General features: G+C 34.2%; 1 protein-coding gene across 9 annotated transcripts in view; it reads right to left on the bottom strand.

Annotated features, from left to right (window-relative positions):
• Positions 1-997: 997 nt before the first annotated feature.
• Positions 998-20,293, bottom strand: part of ANO5 (anoctamin 5) — a 99,317-nt gene continuing 80,021 nt past the window's right edge. For all 9 annotated transcript variants that reach the window (XM_068555006.1, XM_068555010.1, XM_068555007.1 and 6 more), the window contains 7 exons: positions 19,218-19,387; positions 18,462-18,559; positions 13,816-13,946; positions 10,776-10,981; positions 8,941-9,119; positions 7,485-7,590; positions 998-4,747 (listed from right to left, as the gene is read on the bottom strand). In XM_068555006.1, coding sequence (XP_068411107.1) covers positions 4,526-4,747; positions 7,485-7,590; positions 8,941-9,119; positions 10,776-10,981; positions 13,816-13,946; positions 18,462-18,559; positions 19,218-19,387 — 1,112 coding nt within the window. In that variant the 3' untranslated portion in view covers positions 998-4,525. The remainder of the gene's footprint in view (positions 4,748-7,484; positions 7,591-8,940; positions 9,120-10,775; positions 10,982-13,815; positions 13,947-18,461; positions 18,560-19,217; positions 19,388-20,293) is intronic.

Here is a 20,293-nt window from a genome sequence, read left to right as displayed (position 1 = left end):
GACCCTCGAAAATCTCCCTCCCAGACCATTACTTCCCAGTTCCTTCCACAATTTCAAAAGGCCTATCTCTATAACAAATCCTCTATTCTACAGTATTCACAGTACTTCTGCTGTGCTGATTATATCCTGTCTGAGAATCTGTTTGCATTTTTAAAACTTAGAATGTGATGCATTTAATTTCTCACCAGTATGCAGTTTTATTTTCCTGAATATATTGGTAAAAGCAAATATTTAATCTTATCTCCCCTCTTTTAAAAAGTATTTTCTATAGTTATTTTATGTAATTATTTTCTTAACTACACAGGCTTAGGGCTCTGAGGGTGTAAGATTTCAATTACTCCTACACACTGCAGGATTAGAACAGTTTGACAAATTTGGAAATCCTGAGTCTACATATTTCTCTGATAGGTTGGAATGATAAATAAATGTTTGGGAGTTATTACAAAAAATACTTCTGGCTAGAGAATTTGTCATTTTTATGAAATTCGCATCAGTCCTATAGCCCACCCCCCAAAGTAACCCTGAAGGTTTTTAAAAGCTCCTCTCCCAGAAACTCTGTTCCTAGGGATATGGGATAGGACCAAGGGATATGCATATCTCACAAGTGGCCCAGACAATTCCAAGGAAGCTGGTTATGGATTTCTTTTGGGGAAAGGTGGACCTAGAAAAAATTTTGGAAAATATCGCAACACACTATTTTTCTCCTTGGGCCTTTCTGTTCATTTTAATCACCTCTCAAAGTAGAAAAGATAAAAAGGCAAAACAACAAAAAATTACCACCTTCTCCATTTTTTCTGGACCATCTAGACTCTTTCTTCAAGGAATGTGCATCTTTAAATGGGACAAACATGTAATTTTGTGAATTAAACATGTTATACGTAATGCATTTTAATATTTCTAGACAACAAAAAATGACCTCAAAACCTCTTAGAGCACTCAAATTCAGAAAAAGCATATCAATATTTTACTGTAAGAATAAACTGAGCTCATGTCAAAATGTAGTTTAAAATTAAGTATTATTTTATTCATTGTGCATATTTGAATCTCTTGAGATTTATAAAATTTATGTATATGTAACTTAAGAGATGCTTTTCCTGTGTACCTGCATACCACCCTCCTTGCAAAAAAAAATGGAAGAATGAAAGAAAGAGAAGAAAAGAAAGCACTTGTTTTCTTGGTTAACACCATGGCACATAATCTTTCATAGGAAAGACACACCTAGTCGAACAGTTTTAGGAGAGGGACGCGGGTATCTAACACACACTGAACCACGCTTTAATATTCTCCTGAATTTTTACATAATCCTGGAATAACTGACATACTTGAATTATTACACATAAAGTAGTGGAGTAAAATACCATCTAGAAAAAAAAAATAACATAACAGCAACAGGGATTCATGTGAGCAGACATCTAAGCCTGGCCAATGGTACTTCTTGCAATGATATTTTCCCTAATAACATTCTTTGATAACATAATAACTGGTACGATTAAAAACAAAAGAGGTTCTTTCACAACAATATATTCACCTTTTGAATCAGCGGCACAAATTCCTCAGCCTCAACTGGAGTAATCAACAGAGACCCAGGGCTACACATGGCAGCTGACACTACAAAGTCACTTTGAAATCAAAGTTTTACTTTTGACATATAATAGTTTTCAACCTGAAATTTCTTTGGCTTTTCTCTCACCCTCATCAGATGGTTTGGGAAAGAGACATTCTTCTTAGCATCCACAGCTGCACAATGCACCTCACAACACCTCTCTCCCCATAGGAGCACACACAGGTTCATAAGGAGGGAACTCTTATCTCCTTCCTCTGTCCCTCCTCTTCTTTATCTTCTTCTTTCCTTTTTCTTTTCTTTGATAATTTGTTTGATGGCTTAGTTAAAAGAAGACTGTTAAAGTCAAGAGGAGTCACGAGAGGCAGCAAAAATAAGATAGCATTCCATTTAATTAAGACACCCCCCTCTTCTTGATGGGTTCCTCTAAAAGAAATGTTTTGAAATGGATTCTGCTTCTTTTGTGCAAAGAAAAACTGATGAAGGTGAAAATTTGAGATGATATTTGAAACGAGTTTTTTTTTTTTTTTTTTTTGGATTTTGTACTTCATATTATTTCAAATAAAGTCTCAAATGATTTCTGGAACATTTCTGAAAAAAATAACTATGGATTTGATTGAATTATGAAAACGTCTGCCATGCTGATAAATATCAACTTACACCTGGTAGTCAGGTGCTCAACTCAGCCCTCTTACAATAACTAACGGGTTTAACTAGACAAGACAAATCTACCTGAATCGATTTGGCTACGGATTTTGTTTATCAAGCTTTTAGGAAAGTGAGAGATACTTGTATTTCCTTTTAAGATGTGAGAAACTTCTTGGTAGAAAATTGAAATGTGAATAGAAAGTATTTGTCAGCATTTTAAAAGGAAAATATCTACCTATCATAGGAACTATTTACCTATCTTAAAAACTATTTCCTTGCTAGTTTCTCCGTACATCCTAGAAACCCGACACTTGAGTTGTTTTGTTTTAAGATTGCAATGTACAGATAACCATGTGAATTAAATTTGTCTTTATTTATCTTGCAGTCTAGCTCTATAAACACTGTTAACCCATAAAAATTAAACCTTATATTTGAGAAACTGATTTCCACGCTCTTCCTTATTTTTATTAGCTCCCAGGAAGGAAGCAGTATGAGCTGTACAACATCATAGTAACAGAGTTTGCTTTGACAAGCAAAAATACTGCATCTGTGGCTAATTTCATAGTAACACTAACTGGTTCTCTCAAAGAAAATAATCTCCTCCACATGTGAAATCATTCTTCAATAATGAGATCATTTCAAATTATGCAAAAATGTTCATAAAATCTACCCAGTGGATGATAAATTACTGCCAATACTGGGGTAACTGTCTCATGGTTTTATAAATTCATAATCCTCAGTTCTAAATGCTTAATACTGATCATCAGTTAATACTACCTGCCATACACTTAATACTGGCAATTCTATAAAATCGTATTAGGATCAAATAATGAAACACTACTTTTTAAAAAATCTTGTTATAAAGTTTCTTCTTTTGTGTGCAATTAAAAAACACTATTCTTTTGAAAATGAAGTGTAATTTGAAACTAGAGATTCAAATGTTATAAAATTAAACTACATCTCTCTATAGTGTTTAAAATATATATTAAGTATTTTTTAAGGGAAAGAAGAACAAGAACTGGGGTACATATGCCACAGGCTTAAGTATGAGAGAAATAATTCAACGAATATATTTTTTTTACTTGGCTATCAAATCCATCACCTCATTCTTACTTGGTTGATCCATATTTGGTGTTAAGCTCTGTGATTGATGTTAAACTAACAATTTCGCTAAAAGAAGCTCACACCTGAGATGTTACATCGCATCAAATCAACAGTACAACCACATCTTGTGGGGCAAAGGCATAGGAGCAAGGCACCGAGCATTGTACAGCAGTGCATCAATAGAAAAAACGGTAAACTCATTAGAAGATTTGAGACTGCTTTAAACGAGATAGAATTTCATAAACAACTTGTACCTAACTTATGCAAATAGTTAATGCTCAAACAGGCTTCATGATGCAAAATAGGTGTTGTGGAAGAAAAATTATTTTTAAAAATAATTCAATGATTTTTTAGATTGAAGTCAATAAATTAATCAATATACACTGTCTTGCATTCGTTAACTACTAAGAAGACACACTCACTTCTCTGTCTTTCATTTACTTAAAGACCTGAAACAATCTAATACCTTCTTAATGCTGTTTCCCAGATAAGACAATCTAGTCTTAAAACTACTGTTTCTGAAATGTTATATTTAAAGAAATTAGTTGTTAGTCTTTTGCTGAAACCCAAATGTTCAGTCTCTTGAAAAATCAATTTTGTATTTACCTGGAAGGACTATCTGGAATTCTGATGGAAGTTTACCTTATTCAGGATGATTTTGGGAACAAACCCCTGCCATGATATTTACCCAATATTTTTAATATGTATGTTTTCTTATCTCATCTGATATTGGTTTTTCATCTGCATAGTCTAAAATGGCAGGATATATATATGGCTCAATAGACCTCTTCACTTCTTTTCTTTTTGTCCCAACACTTTTCTTGATGGGACAGAGATATAACACAACCCAATAGAATGAAGACCCTGAAAATGTGCAGCTGCACTGGAAGGTGATGAGACAGCTCACATCCAGTGTTTAATTCTAAACTGCAACATCCCATGATCTTCCAATATTCTGATTTCACAAATACATTTAACAATCATTTATAGAACCCCAGAAAACAATATCTGGGGAGGGCCCAGCCAATGATGCAGACAAGTGGTATTCTTCCAGCCTCCACTAAGTTGGCCTCTATATGAGTGTACAAAAACTTTGAGTTAAGAAAAAAAGAAGAAAGGGTAAAGTTGACACACAGCTTCTGGCTTCTGGCCCCAAACCCAGGGAAAACTGTGAAGCCAGACAGGCAACCAGTGGCTTACTTGTTATGTTGATTAGGTTGCTGATTTAGCCAGATGTACTTTGTTTTCCTGAATAATGAGATGCTTGGCAAAATCACTAGAATTCATTCGCAAGTTCTCTTTTAGTTTGTTAAGCTCAAAGTCATGGAGAATCTTGACAGTCATTAACTTTTCTCGCTTGATTCTTTCCACAACATCTTTTGGAACATCAGGGATCATCCACGCCAACAAAAATTTCATTAGAAACACAACATGCTAGAGGAAACAAAAGAAAATCAGACACATTGCTAGAGTTGTCAAATGTTCCGCAGATGTTCGTACAAATTGTTTCATTCGTTCAACAAACTGTGCTCGATACACTAGCTAGAAGGAAAAACAAAGAGATATAGTCCCTGTCCTGGAACTTTCCTACAAAGACCAACATTAAGCAAACAAATATATACTAAAATATGTGATTACAGAGATTCCAGTTGAACGTGGTTATTGAATATACTCTTCATCTATGCTTCCTCCTGAAAACCTAATAAAATATTTGTAAAGAAATTTAAAAATTGTATTGTTCACAAAGACACACAAAAAAGGGAGGAAACAGTGATAACAGACTCGAGAGAGTGAAGAAAGCTGGCACTTAAATTTGCAGTTGGTGATACAGTGATGGTAGAAATCAAGACAAAAGCCAATTTTGTTTCAAATCATCAGAAAAGTTCAGAAAAGTTCAGAAAAGAAGGTACTAAGGACTTTGAAGGTGTAGTGTGGGTGGAGTTAAAAATAAGAGGCTTATTTAAAAATTTGTATAAGGGGCAGATGGATTTTCAGAGCCTCTCTCTCAACCATGTTCAGGAACTACTTCTCTCCAACCCCGCCCTGGCAGCAACTGAGTACCTTATTTTCTGCAGAAATTATATTTTCTGCAGAAATTAAGACAGAGAGCTGTGAACTCACAGGCAGCAGAGATGGCGAAAGATGGAGGTGTGGCACCATACTGAAAACAGGGCAACTCAATGCAATTCAGCATTCTGAACCATGAGATCTCTAGTCCCTCCTGCCTTTCTTGGCTCTCAACACAGTCATGAAATAGCTCAACAAACAGAAGGTTGGAGGATTTTTTCTCCGGGAAAAATAACTAATCAGAGAAGTTAGAATTATAGATATCAAAATTTTGTAGGTCTCAAATGAAAAGGCCCCTTTATCACCCTACAGTGAAGCCCACCCAAGTGACGTTCTTCCTGTATGCACACAAAGCTTATAATCGGCTTTCTTTGCTTCGCTCTTAAATATGAGCAGATTGCCAAGAACAACCAAATACGTAAGAAAGTCTCTAACATGAAAGGGTAAGACTGAAGCACACAAATAGGAACTAAGAGGATACCTAGATAATGATGAGAGCAAGAGAACAGTAGAATAAAAAGACAAAGATATGAACCTGACTATTTATAGGAGAGAAAATAAATGATAATTATAACAGAATTTCAAAACAGTTGTAACATCTGAATAACAGAAGTCCCAGAAAGACAGAACAAAGAAAAGAAGGAAATTATCAAAGAAATAGTACAAGCAAATTTTCTCAACTTAAAGGGTAATTACATTTGCAGGTCAAAGGGGCTTAGTGAGTGTCCAGAACAATTAATATTAATAGTCCAACATCACATGACTGTCTTGTGAAGTTTCATAAAAGAAGGACTAGTGAGAGAATCCTCAAAGCTTACTGATACATAAAAAAATCATAAACAAAGAATGGGAAATTAGAATGGTATTGTACTTCATAGCAACACTAGAAGCTGACAGAAAATAGAGCAATGTCTTGGAAAATTTCAGGAATACCTAAAAAAAGTTGGTTCAAAAATTTTCAGGGAAAATGACTTTTAATCAAATTCTATACCAATTAATTATCTATGTGGAAAAAGAAGAAATTTTATATTCAAGTTCTCAAAAATTATCCATTATTTTCCTCAGAAAATTAATGAAAGATGTGCTTTATCAAAATAAGCTAGTAATTCAAGAATGGGAGAATAATAGATTGAAGAAAATATAGTATTCAGTATAAAAGAAGTTGAAGAGAAGTCCCAGAATGATGGTGAGTCGGAGCCTGGGATGATCAAAAAAAATAAACAGAAACAAAAATTCCAAAGAATTCCTTTTGTAATTTACCAGGCTGAAAGGTGATCTAAACCGCTGATGGAAAATGTGGGAATGAAAGTGATAAATTCATAAGGAACTGAGAGGGGTGAGGATTTAAATTACTTACATGTATAACCTTGATAAAAATAAAACAAATTAAACAAAAACTGATAGGAATTTGTGTTTTCTTGCATTAGACTTACCTAGTCTATTATTGGCCTTTACTGTCGAGTGAAAAAATGCCTAACATTTATTTACCTCTCCCTTATTGGCCTTCATGTCTTATGATTTGTAGCACTCAATTTGTAACTTAGTCAAATACCCCCTCTGTACTGGTTCTTTTGTATTGCATGCCTTATATCCATAATTACCCTAGCTTTTCCACAAGGTAGGAAACATAATACAGTGGACAGAGCAGAGGCTTGGCAGTGAGACATCTGGCATTGAAACCCAGCTCTAATATTAGCCGATTAACTTTAAACCAACTAACTAATTTTGCTGACTGTTGGATTCATTTGTCAAGGGTGAATAATAAAGCCGAACTTACAAAGTTATTATTATAGCCTCTGGAACCACTATTTATTAATAATAGGTATTCAGTAAAATAAGTGGGTCCTCTGCCCTCTGACTGACCTCAAAGAAAAAGGTCTTACTTTTTCTTTTCTGTTACCTTGGTATCTTCAACAAGAGTAAGTGAGTAAGAGGCAATCCACTGTACTTAAAATATTCCTAACTTACTTTTTATGACAACAAATACTTCCTTCAAATTAGTCTACTGAGATAATGCTAATTTTCTGCGGAACAAATACACTTAGAAATATATGCCTAAAGGGAGAAAAGAGACTAACTGGCATGAAAGTTAATAAAGGCTTACCTCCATAATTATGATGAAGGTCATCTTAGCAGCAAGGACGTGCCAGTACTGCATACTATGAAAATATTTATCCTCATGATCAGGAGGATTTCTGTAATCTCTGTACCTGAAAAAAATGGAAATAAATGCAAAATGTAAGCTATAACTTCAAACAAACAGACCTAGTATAAATTCATATTATTTCTTGTAAGAGACCCTTTCAGTTGACAACAAAAGTCAAGTCAAAGGAAAATAATTGCTATTATGATACATTTATCTTTCCTATACAGATAAAAATAATAGCCATATGTTACTTTTGTATAGTATATATGTAGCAGGAGACACAAGTGAAACTGCTCTCCTGCCCTTCAGAGACAAGTTTCTCTAGAGTTAGCAAAATTTGCTCTTTCCATTCCATTCCCTCTCTTCCTAGTCCTTAACACACTTAGTTCTATCGTCACTCCACTGACACCAACTGTCTCCTATCATTAAATTGAAGGAACATTTTAATCCAGATCTTATTTGACCTGTGAAGAATAGAACTTGACATTGTTGACCATTCCTATTTTCTTGAAACTCTATTTTCTCGGCTTATATGACACTGCATTGTTTTTGTTTTCCTTATTATCCTTCTGGGGTTTTCTTGGTGTTCAATTTGTGAGTTCATTTTTTTCTCCAAGTGTCTAGATATTAATGTTCAAAGATTTAGTTCAGGTAGGAAGTGATGACATCAAGAAATCTGACAGCTGCCCATGCTATGATTCCTCTCTATATAAATATAGAATATAACAATGCTTTTGTCTACCTGTGTTGCAACATTTTGCTGGTTTTTTGTTGTTGTTGTTGGAATCCCAGATGAAGCAGTTGGTTTAAGGTTTAAGTTTAAAAGACTTGATGTACCACATATATATATATATATACACATACACACACATACATAAATAAATATATATGATCTTTAAATCCTAGAGTAAAAAGATCCTCACAGTACATGAGACACTGAGTGTGAAAGCAGCAGGTTTACAAATCCAAGTTCACACTCCCTACATGGAAGAAACCTTTTAAATGGGATGGCTGGTGAACTAATCATATTGTTATTTCTCTCTTCCTTACTCTGTCTCTTTTTGAGGACACATAGTTAAATTCAAGTAGGTTAAATGCACGTAAAATATGACCATGCTGTATGATTATACATATTACAACTTGGGACCAAGGAGGCATTTGTTGAAGAAAATTTTTCCAATAAACTTAGAAAATAAGAAACAATTCAAAATTGACATTATCTTTACCCATAATATTATCTTACTTTTGGGCATTCTACTTTTTCAAATCAGAACCATACAATGTGTGAATTCTAGAATTGATGCATTTTATCCAGGATTTTTACTGCCCCAAGTAAATTTTTTTTTGTAAGACATGAAGGAAATGGAGAACTTAAGAAATACATTTAAAAAGCAAAATGAAAACAAGAGAAAACCTGCAAGTGGTGAAGTCTCGTTTTTCCGAAGGTACAGTGTGGTTTGGAAAATCGGCTATCAGGAATATTGACAGGCTGTTATTGACATACCCTTTCATAGGCTGAATGGCATTTTTTGAGTAGGCATAGTAGTAAACTAAACGGGGAATCATGTCCGATGTAAATGCAACAATAAAAGCCTAAAGGACAAAACAAGAGGGAGATCATGAGCTAACAATGCAGTTTTACAAATGTCTGATTTGTATATCTTTCAGTTCCATATGCCTTATGGATGCAAAATGATTAGAATGCTATTATTAATCAAGTTAATATATGAGTCTTTGACCTAGAACATAAAATAGTTCATTTATAGTGTATAATCAGTATTCCAAGATTTCATAGCTCGAAAGTGCTACATTGAAAACTTAACCTAAATGTATCTGTCTCCAAAAACACCATGCCTGTGTCTATCTCTTTCCATCATGGCTTGCTATTTCTTACATTTCTTATTATTTCATAACACAGTTCTACTCTCCTTAACCAAATTTACTTGCCTGGACTTGTGTGTGGGTGTGTGTGTGTGTGTGTGTGTAGGGAATGGAGAACGAAGAAATAGAAGACCATGTACTGGTAAATTTCCCACAGTTCAGTGCAATTAATTTCAGTATTTGATGCCATAGGAATGGTATTGTCCCATCCTTTCCTAAGCTCTGGAATACTATAAATGTCATGTTTCCTTTAGGTAAGATAAGTCAATTTAAAACCATTTGGCTCTGCCATCTACATTTTTAGTGGTAGATTTAAAAAATCTTTTAATATTGCTTCTATAGTTACTGGTCCATTTCATGTTTTATTAGCACTTACTGAATATATTTTGGCAGTTTTATTTCTAAAAAAGTGACAATTTCAAATAGATTTTAAAATTATTAGAATAAATGCATACATAACATTCTTATAATTTTCTCACTTGTGTCCTGTAATTCTTTTTTTGTTTGAGATTTTCAGTTTTGTTTATCTTTTCAATGAACCAACTCGACTTATTTAGCAATTATATTGCTTTTTGTTTGTTTTCTAATTTATTTCTGTTTATATCTTCATTAATTCTTTCTTACTACTTTCTATTGATTAGTTTTATATTTTTTCTTACTTTCATAAGTTACATGTTCAGTTCATGGTTTCCTTCTTCTTTTTCAATAGTAAAAGTATTTATTGGTATACAGTTTTTATAAATATGGTTCTGGCTGATTCCTAAAATCAGCTAGGAAAATATTGATAGGTTTTCATTTTAATTAAGCTCTCCTTATAACTTCAATTTTATTTCATCTTTGTACAATAAGCTTCCTTGGAAGTGTGAATGTTAAGTGGTTAAATTTTCTTTTTTGGCTATCTTATATCAACTTCATTATTTATACCATTATTGTAGATGAATATTCATTGTAAAATTTCTGCTTTTGGGAATTCAGTTTTATTATCGTTTTTAATAAGTGCTCCATAAAAATAACAGGTAAATGTTGTGTATTCTGTTTGTAGTATACAACTTTATGTATAATCAAGCTTTAATTGTATTATTAAATACTTTATACCATTACTTATTTTCTGTCTACTTTGTCACATGCTATGAAACTATATCATGGTATTTTAATAAGCATGTTTTTACAATTTTCCTTGTATATCTAAGAGTTTGCATGTCATAGAGTTGCCTATGTTGTTTAGCACATAAAACTTTAGGGATGTTTTACCTTTATGGACCATGATGAAATCAATGTAAATAAAGATTGAGTTAAACATCATTCACATCTCCCCATCCTCAAGAAAAGAAAAAAGTACAGTTATTCCACCGAAATAGGTCTACTTACATTAGTTGCAACAGAAAGGACAGCCATTCCATAAAGAATGTCTTGCCAAACACCTATGCTATGAGCCTTAGCAGCTACAGGTCTCCTGTACTGAGTCGTAAGCTTCCAGGCATCCACTCGAATCTCTATTATATTATTCAAGAGAGCAAGAAGAGGAGCCAAAGGAAAAGAGGCCACAAATAATGTAACAAATCCAAACTGGATAACTGCAGAGATAAAAGAAAAATTCACAAACTCATTATTGTGGAGGGGAAAACGGGGAACACTCTGCCTAACTCCTGCTACTTCCCTCATTTTGGAGGGATCTACATCAGCAAAACTCTCCAGGCCTCTTTCCAGCTGTCCACGTCCTCTTACCTACAGGAAGCACAGTGACTTATTTGTTGAGCTGGTCATGCACAGCTTAGCTCCATACCTGCTGTTTCTTTTGAGACCTGCTTGTCTGAAGAAAGCATTTATTCTTGTTAGATAAGATATGGTTATTATTCATAAAACATAGTCTTTTACTATGGTCTATGTTTAGGTCTATGCTAGCCTAGCATTTACATGGGTATTGGACATCAGTGGGGTAATCAAGTTTTCTATTTTGCTGATCTATGTACTTTTTCAGATCGGGGATAATGACCTACTCATTTGTATGTTTGGGGTATATAAAAACACTCAACTATAAGTCTTATGAATGAATGCGTTATTTAAGATTTGAAGATGTTAACAGAAAAAAAGGTAGAACAAACAAGATATATGACAACAAATCAGGAAATGAATCATATAAAGCATCAGAAATACATATAAATTTTATGTGGGCAAAGGAAACATATATATCCTGGAATGAGGTATTAGTTAAGGTCCTGATCCTCTGTACTAACTTGACATCTTTCTAAATAAGTTTTAATCTCTTTCCTCACTGAGGCTTAACACCTGTGTAAGCTGGCTTCTCTCTCCATTTTTCTTCTTTTGTTTCCATCAGTGCTTGGGGTGAAAGAATCCATGCAGCTGGCAAACTTCCCACATGAGTGAAGAAAAAATAATAAGAGATACAAAAAATGGCTTTCCATTGAAGGAAAAAAGAAAAAAAGAATCTTCCACTAGTCCTCTATCTTTAGTTAGATCTTGAGTGTTTCTGGATTTCAGCTCTTCTCATAAGATTTCTCATTAGAATCAGTCTTGTCATCTGTTAAACCAAGGGAACAAACTGCCTCCTTCCTGACTTCTCTACTGAATCAAGAAATAGAAAGTTAAGACAAAGTATTATGTAGAAACAGCTTGAATTTCTAGGTTTAAATCCCAGATCTTTACCTATAATCTCTGTGGCCCATGGCAAATTACTTAACCTATCCAAGTTTCAGTACCCTCTAAGATAAAATGACTATTTCTGTAGAATGTTTCAAGATTAGAGATAATGTATGTAAAATATCCAGAATAAATTAACTCTTAGTGGTGTCTCAATAAATGGTAGTTAATCTTATTATGAAACCCTGATTTCATCTTTTAATTCCAGTTATAATCTCTGATACATTTATGCACAAATTCACTTGAAACATAAGCAATTAATTAAAAATTACAGCCTTATCACTCCAGAAAGCAAGGACTACCTAATTTTATAACTGGAGACTTCTTCCTATTTGTCCTGATTTACCTATTTTTATCCAGGTATCATATGTATGTGTTACAGTGGAGAATCGGTAACAAATTCAGGTCATCTCCGTTATTCTACCATGACTTTTATGGGCCACGAGAATAAGTTGGGAAAACAGTCCTCTTTAATTCCACCAAAGAAAGAGAGAAGGACATTTGAGAGGAAACACCCTGTGGAGTAGACTCCACAAGCAGTCCCTGTTATTATCTCTCCTAAAATTTCATCTCAAGGTCTCTTCTCTTTTCAATCCTTAGAATATTTTATGCATTTCTTGTGTTAAATTTGGGTTTCCCTTGCATAACTGCTTTTAGCCTTCTTCTTTTCAGCCTGAAACAAGGGACATACACTAAAGGTATGTCAGACTCTGTAAATGTTTTTCAACGTATTCTTTCTATGAGCAGTCACTGAGGCAAATGAAAGGAGAAAGCTACTTAAACTAATTTGAGACAGGTATTAAAAAGTGATCCTTACTTATAACAGAATTCCAGAGATTAGCCTTAAAAAATGCAAGTCTTCATAGTTAACAAAAAGAGACTCAGAAAGATATGGCAACATTCCCTCTCTCCTGTGGACATGGAGGGAGAGACAGTGTTCTGCCTTATAAAACTAAGCCAAGGGGAATTCCCTGGTGGTCCAGTGGTTAGGACTCTGCCACAAAACAAAACAAAACAAAACAAAACAAAAACCTAAGCCAAATAATCTAGTTGGACAAGGCATTAAATTAAGATCTTTCTCAAGAATTGACATTGGAGATTTGTATGAATGTTTGTAACTGGCACTCATTTCTTCTGTTTTAGGTTAAAACAAATCTGCCCTTGTTAAGTGTTATCTGAACGGGTTTCCATTTCCCCCTCCCCCCAGCCCCTGACAACCTCCATTCTATCTCTGCTTCTATGTGTTTGACTATTTTAAGTACTTCATGTGAGTAGGAGTGGAATCACACAGTTGACTGGATTATTTGATTTAGCATAGTGTCCTCAAGGTTCATCCATGTTGTCACGTATAGCAGGATTTGTTTTTTCTAAGGCGGAATAAAATAAAAATCCATCATATGTATATGTATACCACATTTTTTTATCCATTCATCTGTCAATAAATATTTTGACTGTTTCCACAAAAAAAAGTGATCCTTACTTTATTTGGTTCAACAGTATTAACATTAAATTGATAGGAAAAATATCTCTGAGATTGGTGTTTTGAAATTAATTTCATTCTGCATTCTATTTGGTGGGAAATAGAAATATTGAACCAATCTTTTCCATATCCACCCATCTATCTTTTCATCCACTAGCCAATGATTTACTGAACACCTACTATGTGCAAGGTAGGAAGAAATATTAAGAGCTGAAAAATACTTATTTTACTCAGCCTATTCCATGTTTCAAGGCAGTGGTTGAAAATTACCTGTTTCCAAGTACTCATAGAATAGCCCGAGAGAACCAAAAGTTTCAAGGTCATGGTCCTGCTCCCATCGACTGTATAGCTTTTCAGAGTTGGTTCGAGCTTTTCGGCGTCTCCACCAATTCAGAACAAAGCTGTTGGAAGTGATAAAAGTAAACACATGAAATAGGGTTTAAAAGAAAGGGGTCAGAGAATCAGTGTTAGATCTAAAAAATGGCGGTAAGGGAGGGTAAGTAAGTTTAGATCACAGAACATGTAGAGGTAAGACTACAGCTAAAGTCCAAGTCAGAGCCTTGTGTTCTGTTCACAGTACTTGATGAGGGCAAAAGATCTTTACTTGGGTGATTGAGAAAGTCAGACAACCTTGACTCTCTGCAGGGAAATGTATTTACTCAGAGACAGTTCTGTTAAAGAGCACGTGGAGGAGAGGATCACTACAGGATGGTTTTTATCTATTTAATTCACTAACCTTTATGTTGTCATGATACTCAGAAGGCCACTTGGGGAAATTAGAAGTGGGTTACAATAGAAAATGTATGACTAGGGAACGAAGAGGTTATCTAACACATGAAAATAAACGCAATAATCCTAAACAAAATATTACCTAACTAAATTCTATACTATATAAAATATATCATGATAATACTGGATTACTTAAGGAACAAAAAGATTATTTTTATCAGAAACACAATCAATGTAAGAGACCATATTAACAAATTTAAGGAGAAAAATATAAAATCATGTTGATTGATGAAGAAAAATGCATTTGATGTATTTCAATCACCTACTAAAACCTATTTATGACTGAAAAGTAGGAAAAGAAGAAAATTACCTCAATCTGACCAAAAGCATCTACCAAAATCCTGGGGTTAACATCATTCTTAATAGGGAAAAGTTAGAAGCATTCCCTTTAGAATCAAGAACAAAATAAGGGTGTGAATGATCACATTCAAGACTTTATTGGAGATCTTAGCCAGCACAATAAGATGAAAAAGAAAAAGGCAAAAGAATTGGAAATAGAGGAGACATCTATGATTACTAACAGTAATGTGAATGGATTATCTGCATAGAAAACCCAAATGAAGTTAGACAAAAATTATTAGAAATAATAATAGAGTTTATCAATATATTGCATTCCTATATACCCACAAAACACAGGTAGAAAATATAATTTTTAGAAAGATACCATTTACAATAGCAATTAAAATGAAAAGTACCTAGAAATGGATTTGACCAAAGATTTATAAGACCTGTATGCCGAAGTTTAAATATTTATTTGAAGTCATTAAAGTCCAAACTAAATGTTCATGAATAAAAAGACCTGGCATAATAAAATGTCAGTTGTTTTATTGAAACAACTGGAATGTAATTTCAGTCAAAAAACCAAAATACTTTCCCATGTGAAATCTGACAAGTTGTTTCTAAAATTTACACAGAAAGACAAAAGACAAAGGATAGTCAAGATATTCTATAGATGAGCAATAAGTTAGTAAAACCTGTCCCACCAGATATGAAGAGTTATTATAAAGCTGTATTAAGAGAGTGTAGTATTGGTGTAGGGATAAACAAATCCTGGAACAGAATGGAGGCCTAGTAATAGCCTTGTACTTGCCATTTGGCATAAATGGTATTGCAGATCATGGACAGTGGGGAAGAGGGACTTCTCAGTAAATGGTAACATGGTATATATTATATATATATAATATATATGTATATATATTATGTGTGTGTGTGTGTGTGTAAGAAATTAAATTTGACCTTCATATCAAACACAAAAATCTTTTCCATGTATATTAAGAATTTAAAAGAGAAAGGCAACAATAATGTTAAAATGCTAAAAATATTTAGATGTAATTATATGAGAATAGGTTTTTGATCTTAAGGTAGGAAAGGGTGTATTAAACGAGACTTTAAAAATGCTAAATCATAAAAGAAAAGATTGATAAAAATTTTGCTGTAAGTATCTACTTTTGTCCATCTACAGCAGTGGTTCCCAACTGGAAGTGATTTGGCCCACAAGGGGACCTTGTGGGTTGTCACAACTGGGGGGAAGGTGGGCTACTGGCATACAGTGGGTAGAGTTCAAGGATGCTGCAAAACATCTTACAACGCAAAGGACAGCACCTCACACCAAACGATTATCTGGTCCAAAATGTCAATAGTATTAAAGATGAGAAACTGTGATTAAAGATACTATTAAGAAATAAAAAAACAAAACTTGTGCTGGGATAAAATATTTGCAACACATATAACCAAAAAGCAAACAAACAAAAACACAGTAACCAGAGTTATACAGTATTTCTACAAATCAATTAGAAAAAGATAAACATACAAGTAGAAGAATGGTTAAACAACACAAATAAGCATTTCACTGAAGAGAAAACACATATGGTCAAAAAAGACTCATTCATGTTCTTAATCAGGGAAATGCAAAATAAGACCAAAATGAGATATCATTTACACCCTCCAAATTGGCAAAAATTAACAAATAAGACAATATGAAATACTGTAGCAAATGTGTGAATTAAAAGGAACATATTTTCTGCTTATATCAAAACTGAAATACAAAGAAAAAAGGAATGCTAAAAAGGGAAAAGAACACCTGAGATTTTTGAGACAATATCAAAAAGATGGGCATGCATGTAACTTGAATCACAAAGGAAAAGAGACCACCCAGTTCAAGAAAGAGAACTTTGCTAGGAATCACAGAAGCGCTTTTATGTGTTCCATTCCAATTACAAACCCCTTGATCCCCACATAGTAACCCTCATGTTGAATTTTGTAATCACTTCCTTGCTTTCTCAAAAAAAATGGTTTTATCATCTATGATCCATTTTGAGTTAATTTTTGAATTAACTCGTGGAGTTTTGTTATTTTGCATATGGATGTCCAGTTGTTCCAGCACCAGCTATTGAAAAGACTGTTCTTTCTTCAATGAATTATTTCTGCACCTCTGTCAAAAATAAAATGGCCATATTTGTGTGGATTTATTTCTTAAATCTCTGTTCCATTTGACCTATATGTCTATCCCTTCAACAATCCCACGTTGATTTAAATGGTTTTATAGTAAGTCGTAAAATTGAATAGTGTAATTCCTCCAAATTTATTCTTCTTCATCAAATTTGTTTTGACTATTCTAGTTCATTTGTCTTCAATATAAGTTTTAGCATCTACTTGTCTATATCTACTAAAATCCTACTGATATTTTGATTGGAATAACAAATCTATTTATCAATTTGGGGGATAATTGGCATATTTACTAAGTTGAGTCTACCAATCCATCAACACGTTTCTCTCCACTCGCATAGATGTAATTTTTTTTTCAACAGGACTTGTAGTTTTCAGCATACAAATCTCATATATATTAAAGATTTATACCAAAGTACTACATTTTTTTTGAGCTACCAATTTCTGTACTAACCAATGTTTCTTGCATTCCACACTTTCATTTCTTTTTTCAGTAGTTCTTCCAATGAGGGTCTATGAATGTAAACTCTTAGTTTTTTCATGTCTAAAAATGCCTTTATTTCACCTGTACTTTATGTAATAGTTAAAATGCTTCTAGAAATCTAAGGTGAACATTTTATTTCACTAAGAATCTTGAAAATACTTTTGCATCTAATGTTATTAGTGAGAAATCTATTGAATGTAGATGGCATTCCTTTTTCTTCTGAAAGATTTTAAGATGATTTATCTCTGACGTTCTGTAGATTGACCATAACATATCTGAGTGTGAATTTAATTTTATTTATTTTGCTTCATACTCAGGATTCATTTTCATTTCTGGAACTCATGTTTTTCTTCATTTCTGGAAAATTTTCAGCAATTACCTATTCAAAGGATTTTTTCCTCCACTATTTACTCAATTTTCTTTTTCCGAAACTACTAGCAGATTAATGTAGATGCCACTATATAGCCTCCTGTCACTTTAATATTTTTAACCTCATTGTCTCTCTGTTGCACTGTACAATGTGGAAATTTCTCAGTACTATTTTCCAATTAACTAATTCATTCTTCAATTGTGTCTGATCTGTAATTGATCCCATCTATTGTTCTCTTTATTTAAAGTATGATTTTACATTTACACATAATTCTTTTTCACATTCATTTGTTCTCTTTCTAAAATTTATTTATTTTATTATTTTATTCTATTTATTTTTTTTGGCTGCGTTGGGTCTTCGTTGCTGCACGTGGGCTTCTTCTCTGGTTGTGGTGAGCAGGGGTGACTCTTCATTGCGGTGCGCGGGCTTCCCATTGCGGTGGCTTCTCTTGTTGCGGAGCATGGGCTCTAGGCATGCTGACTTCAGTAGTTGTGGCATGTGGGCTCAGTAGCTGTGGCTCGTGGGCTCTAGAGCGCAGGCTCAGTAGTTGTGGTGAATGGGCTAAGTTGCTCCGCAGCATGTGGGATCTTCCCAGACCAGGGTTCAAACCCGCGTCCCCTGCATTGGCAGGCGGATTCTTAACAACTGAGCCACTAGTGAAGTCGCAATATATTCTTGACTGTTGATTAAAAGTGAAGTTTTTTTGTTGCTGTTGACTTAAACATTAGCTAACAAAGGCACAATGATAATCAAAGAATTCCATCTTCTTCCAGAGGAAATCTCTCATGGTTACTTAAAAAAAAGCAAAAACCTGTAAGTCATACATACGGATAAATGGCTTCTTTAATGTTTCCGAAGACCTGTTTCCCAGTCATTATGATGGTCAACTGGGTTGTCAATTCTACTAGACAGCCTCCAGGATCACACTAGTAAGAAGGAAAAGGAGAAAAATAAAGGATGAAAGATGGACTTCTGCAACAAAAGAAATCCCAAACCAGAGGGTGAGAATCTGAAGATTTGCATTGGAACAGATATTAAAGAAATATAAATGGATATTTAGTTCCAAGTTCCAAGCATGATCACCAGTCTAGCTACATTAGATTCAGCTGTGAAATATGTTAAAAACAGATTTCTGGGCCTTATTCTTAGAAAATTCCAAATCTTTATATCTGGATTAGGGCTGGAAGTTGTTATTTTCTCCATGTGATCTGGATGCACAGCCAGGTTTGGAAACCACTGAACTGTTCTAACTCTGTACCCATGGTAGAGCCCGTTTTGCTGTACCTCTAGAAAGTTATTCATCCTTTGATGGAAGTCTTCAGGAATACAGAACTTACTTATTCCAGTTCATAGTTCATATTTTATACCAAACAATAGGTACAATATAACTTCTTGCCCAAAACGAACTGGAAAGTCTATCAGATAGCAGGATTCTAAGACCAATATGCTCTGTGGACAGAGTCAGTGTCTTAGACTTTTCCTGCAACTTGATAAAATCTGAGTTAGTGCGGGGCACACCTAAAGGTATTTAGTTAACACTGAGTTACTGAAGCCACAAACCTCACCTCTCTAGAGAATTCTTACCTCTTCACTTCTCCACACATTAAACAAATATGTGTATTTTCCAGGATAGCCCACGAACTTCCCTTTAAAGAAAGCCACGTAGAAGCAGGACGAGTAAAAATTTACAAACTGAAACAGGAACATTTTCAAGGTAAGACTGCTCTCATACTCCTGGTGAGTCCGAGGAATTTCTGGTAAATAAAAAACACCAAGGTTTAATAATGCACCTTCCTGCTTCTCCTTATTTTTTTTACTCCCTGGGATAAGTGGATATCTAGTCATATTATTCTGAGAGTCTGTTGAAATCTTCCCCACTCTGGTCATAACTGATCAATAGTAAGTAGCTATGGATGTACACTAGGCTTTCTATTAGAGATTGTGTATTAATCTAATCACCAGAGAAGCCTGGGAAGCCGTCATTAGTACATTTAGAGGGGTGAAGTACTTGCCTGGGGTCACACAGTCAAAATATGGAATTCAAGTGCCTATTAGACTGAAGAGCCTTATGCTCATCCCCGTAACACTATATGATACCCTGTAAATACATCAGATCTCTCTCCTCTGTTTTCAATCAGGTTTAAACAAAGTACATCTTATAAAGGGCAGAGGATGATTTCAAACTGAATTGTGCTTTCCTCTCATGGATTAAACGGCTTTATCAGTTTTGAAAACAATGTCATGCAAACGGTGGCAGTAATAGTACATATTTTCCCTCTCCTTCACTTAAATGCATGATCATGCATGATCATGATCATGATCTATCTTAAAATGCATGATCGTGATCTATCATTTTATGAATTCCAAAGATAAGAAAATGTTAGAGTCTCTTCACACCACAGTAAAACAACATGAGGCATGAAAGAGTAAGGGGCCATGCTTTTCTGAACTGATGATCTCCCAAGAGCACAAGCTGATCCAGCCAAATCCAGGACATTTTCAGCAACACTGAAATAGTAACACATATTCTAAAGACACAGATAACGCTTCCATTTTACTGAAATTTAGCTGCATTCCTACAAAATCTCTAATGTGAATACAAGAGATTTTTCTCATTGATGAAAGCTGAGATATTTTTTAGGTGCTTTGCTAAAATTTTT

This window comes from Eschrichtius robustus, chromosome 11 (genome assembly GCF_028021215.1).
Source record: "Eschrichtius robustus isolate mEscRob2 chromosome 11, mEscRob2.pri, whole genome shotgun sequence".
Classification (NCBI taxonomy): Eukaryota; Metazoa; Chordata; class Mammalia; order Artiodactyla; family Eschrichtiidae; genus Eschrichtius; species Eschrichtius robustus.
Note: the sequence above shows the minus strand (reverse complement) of the source record. Positions and strands in the feature narration are given on the sequence as shown.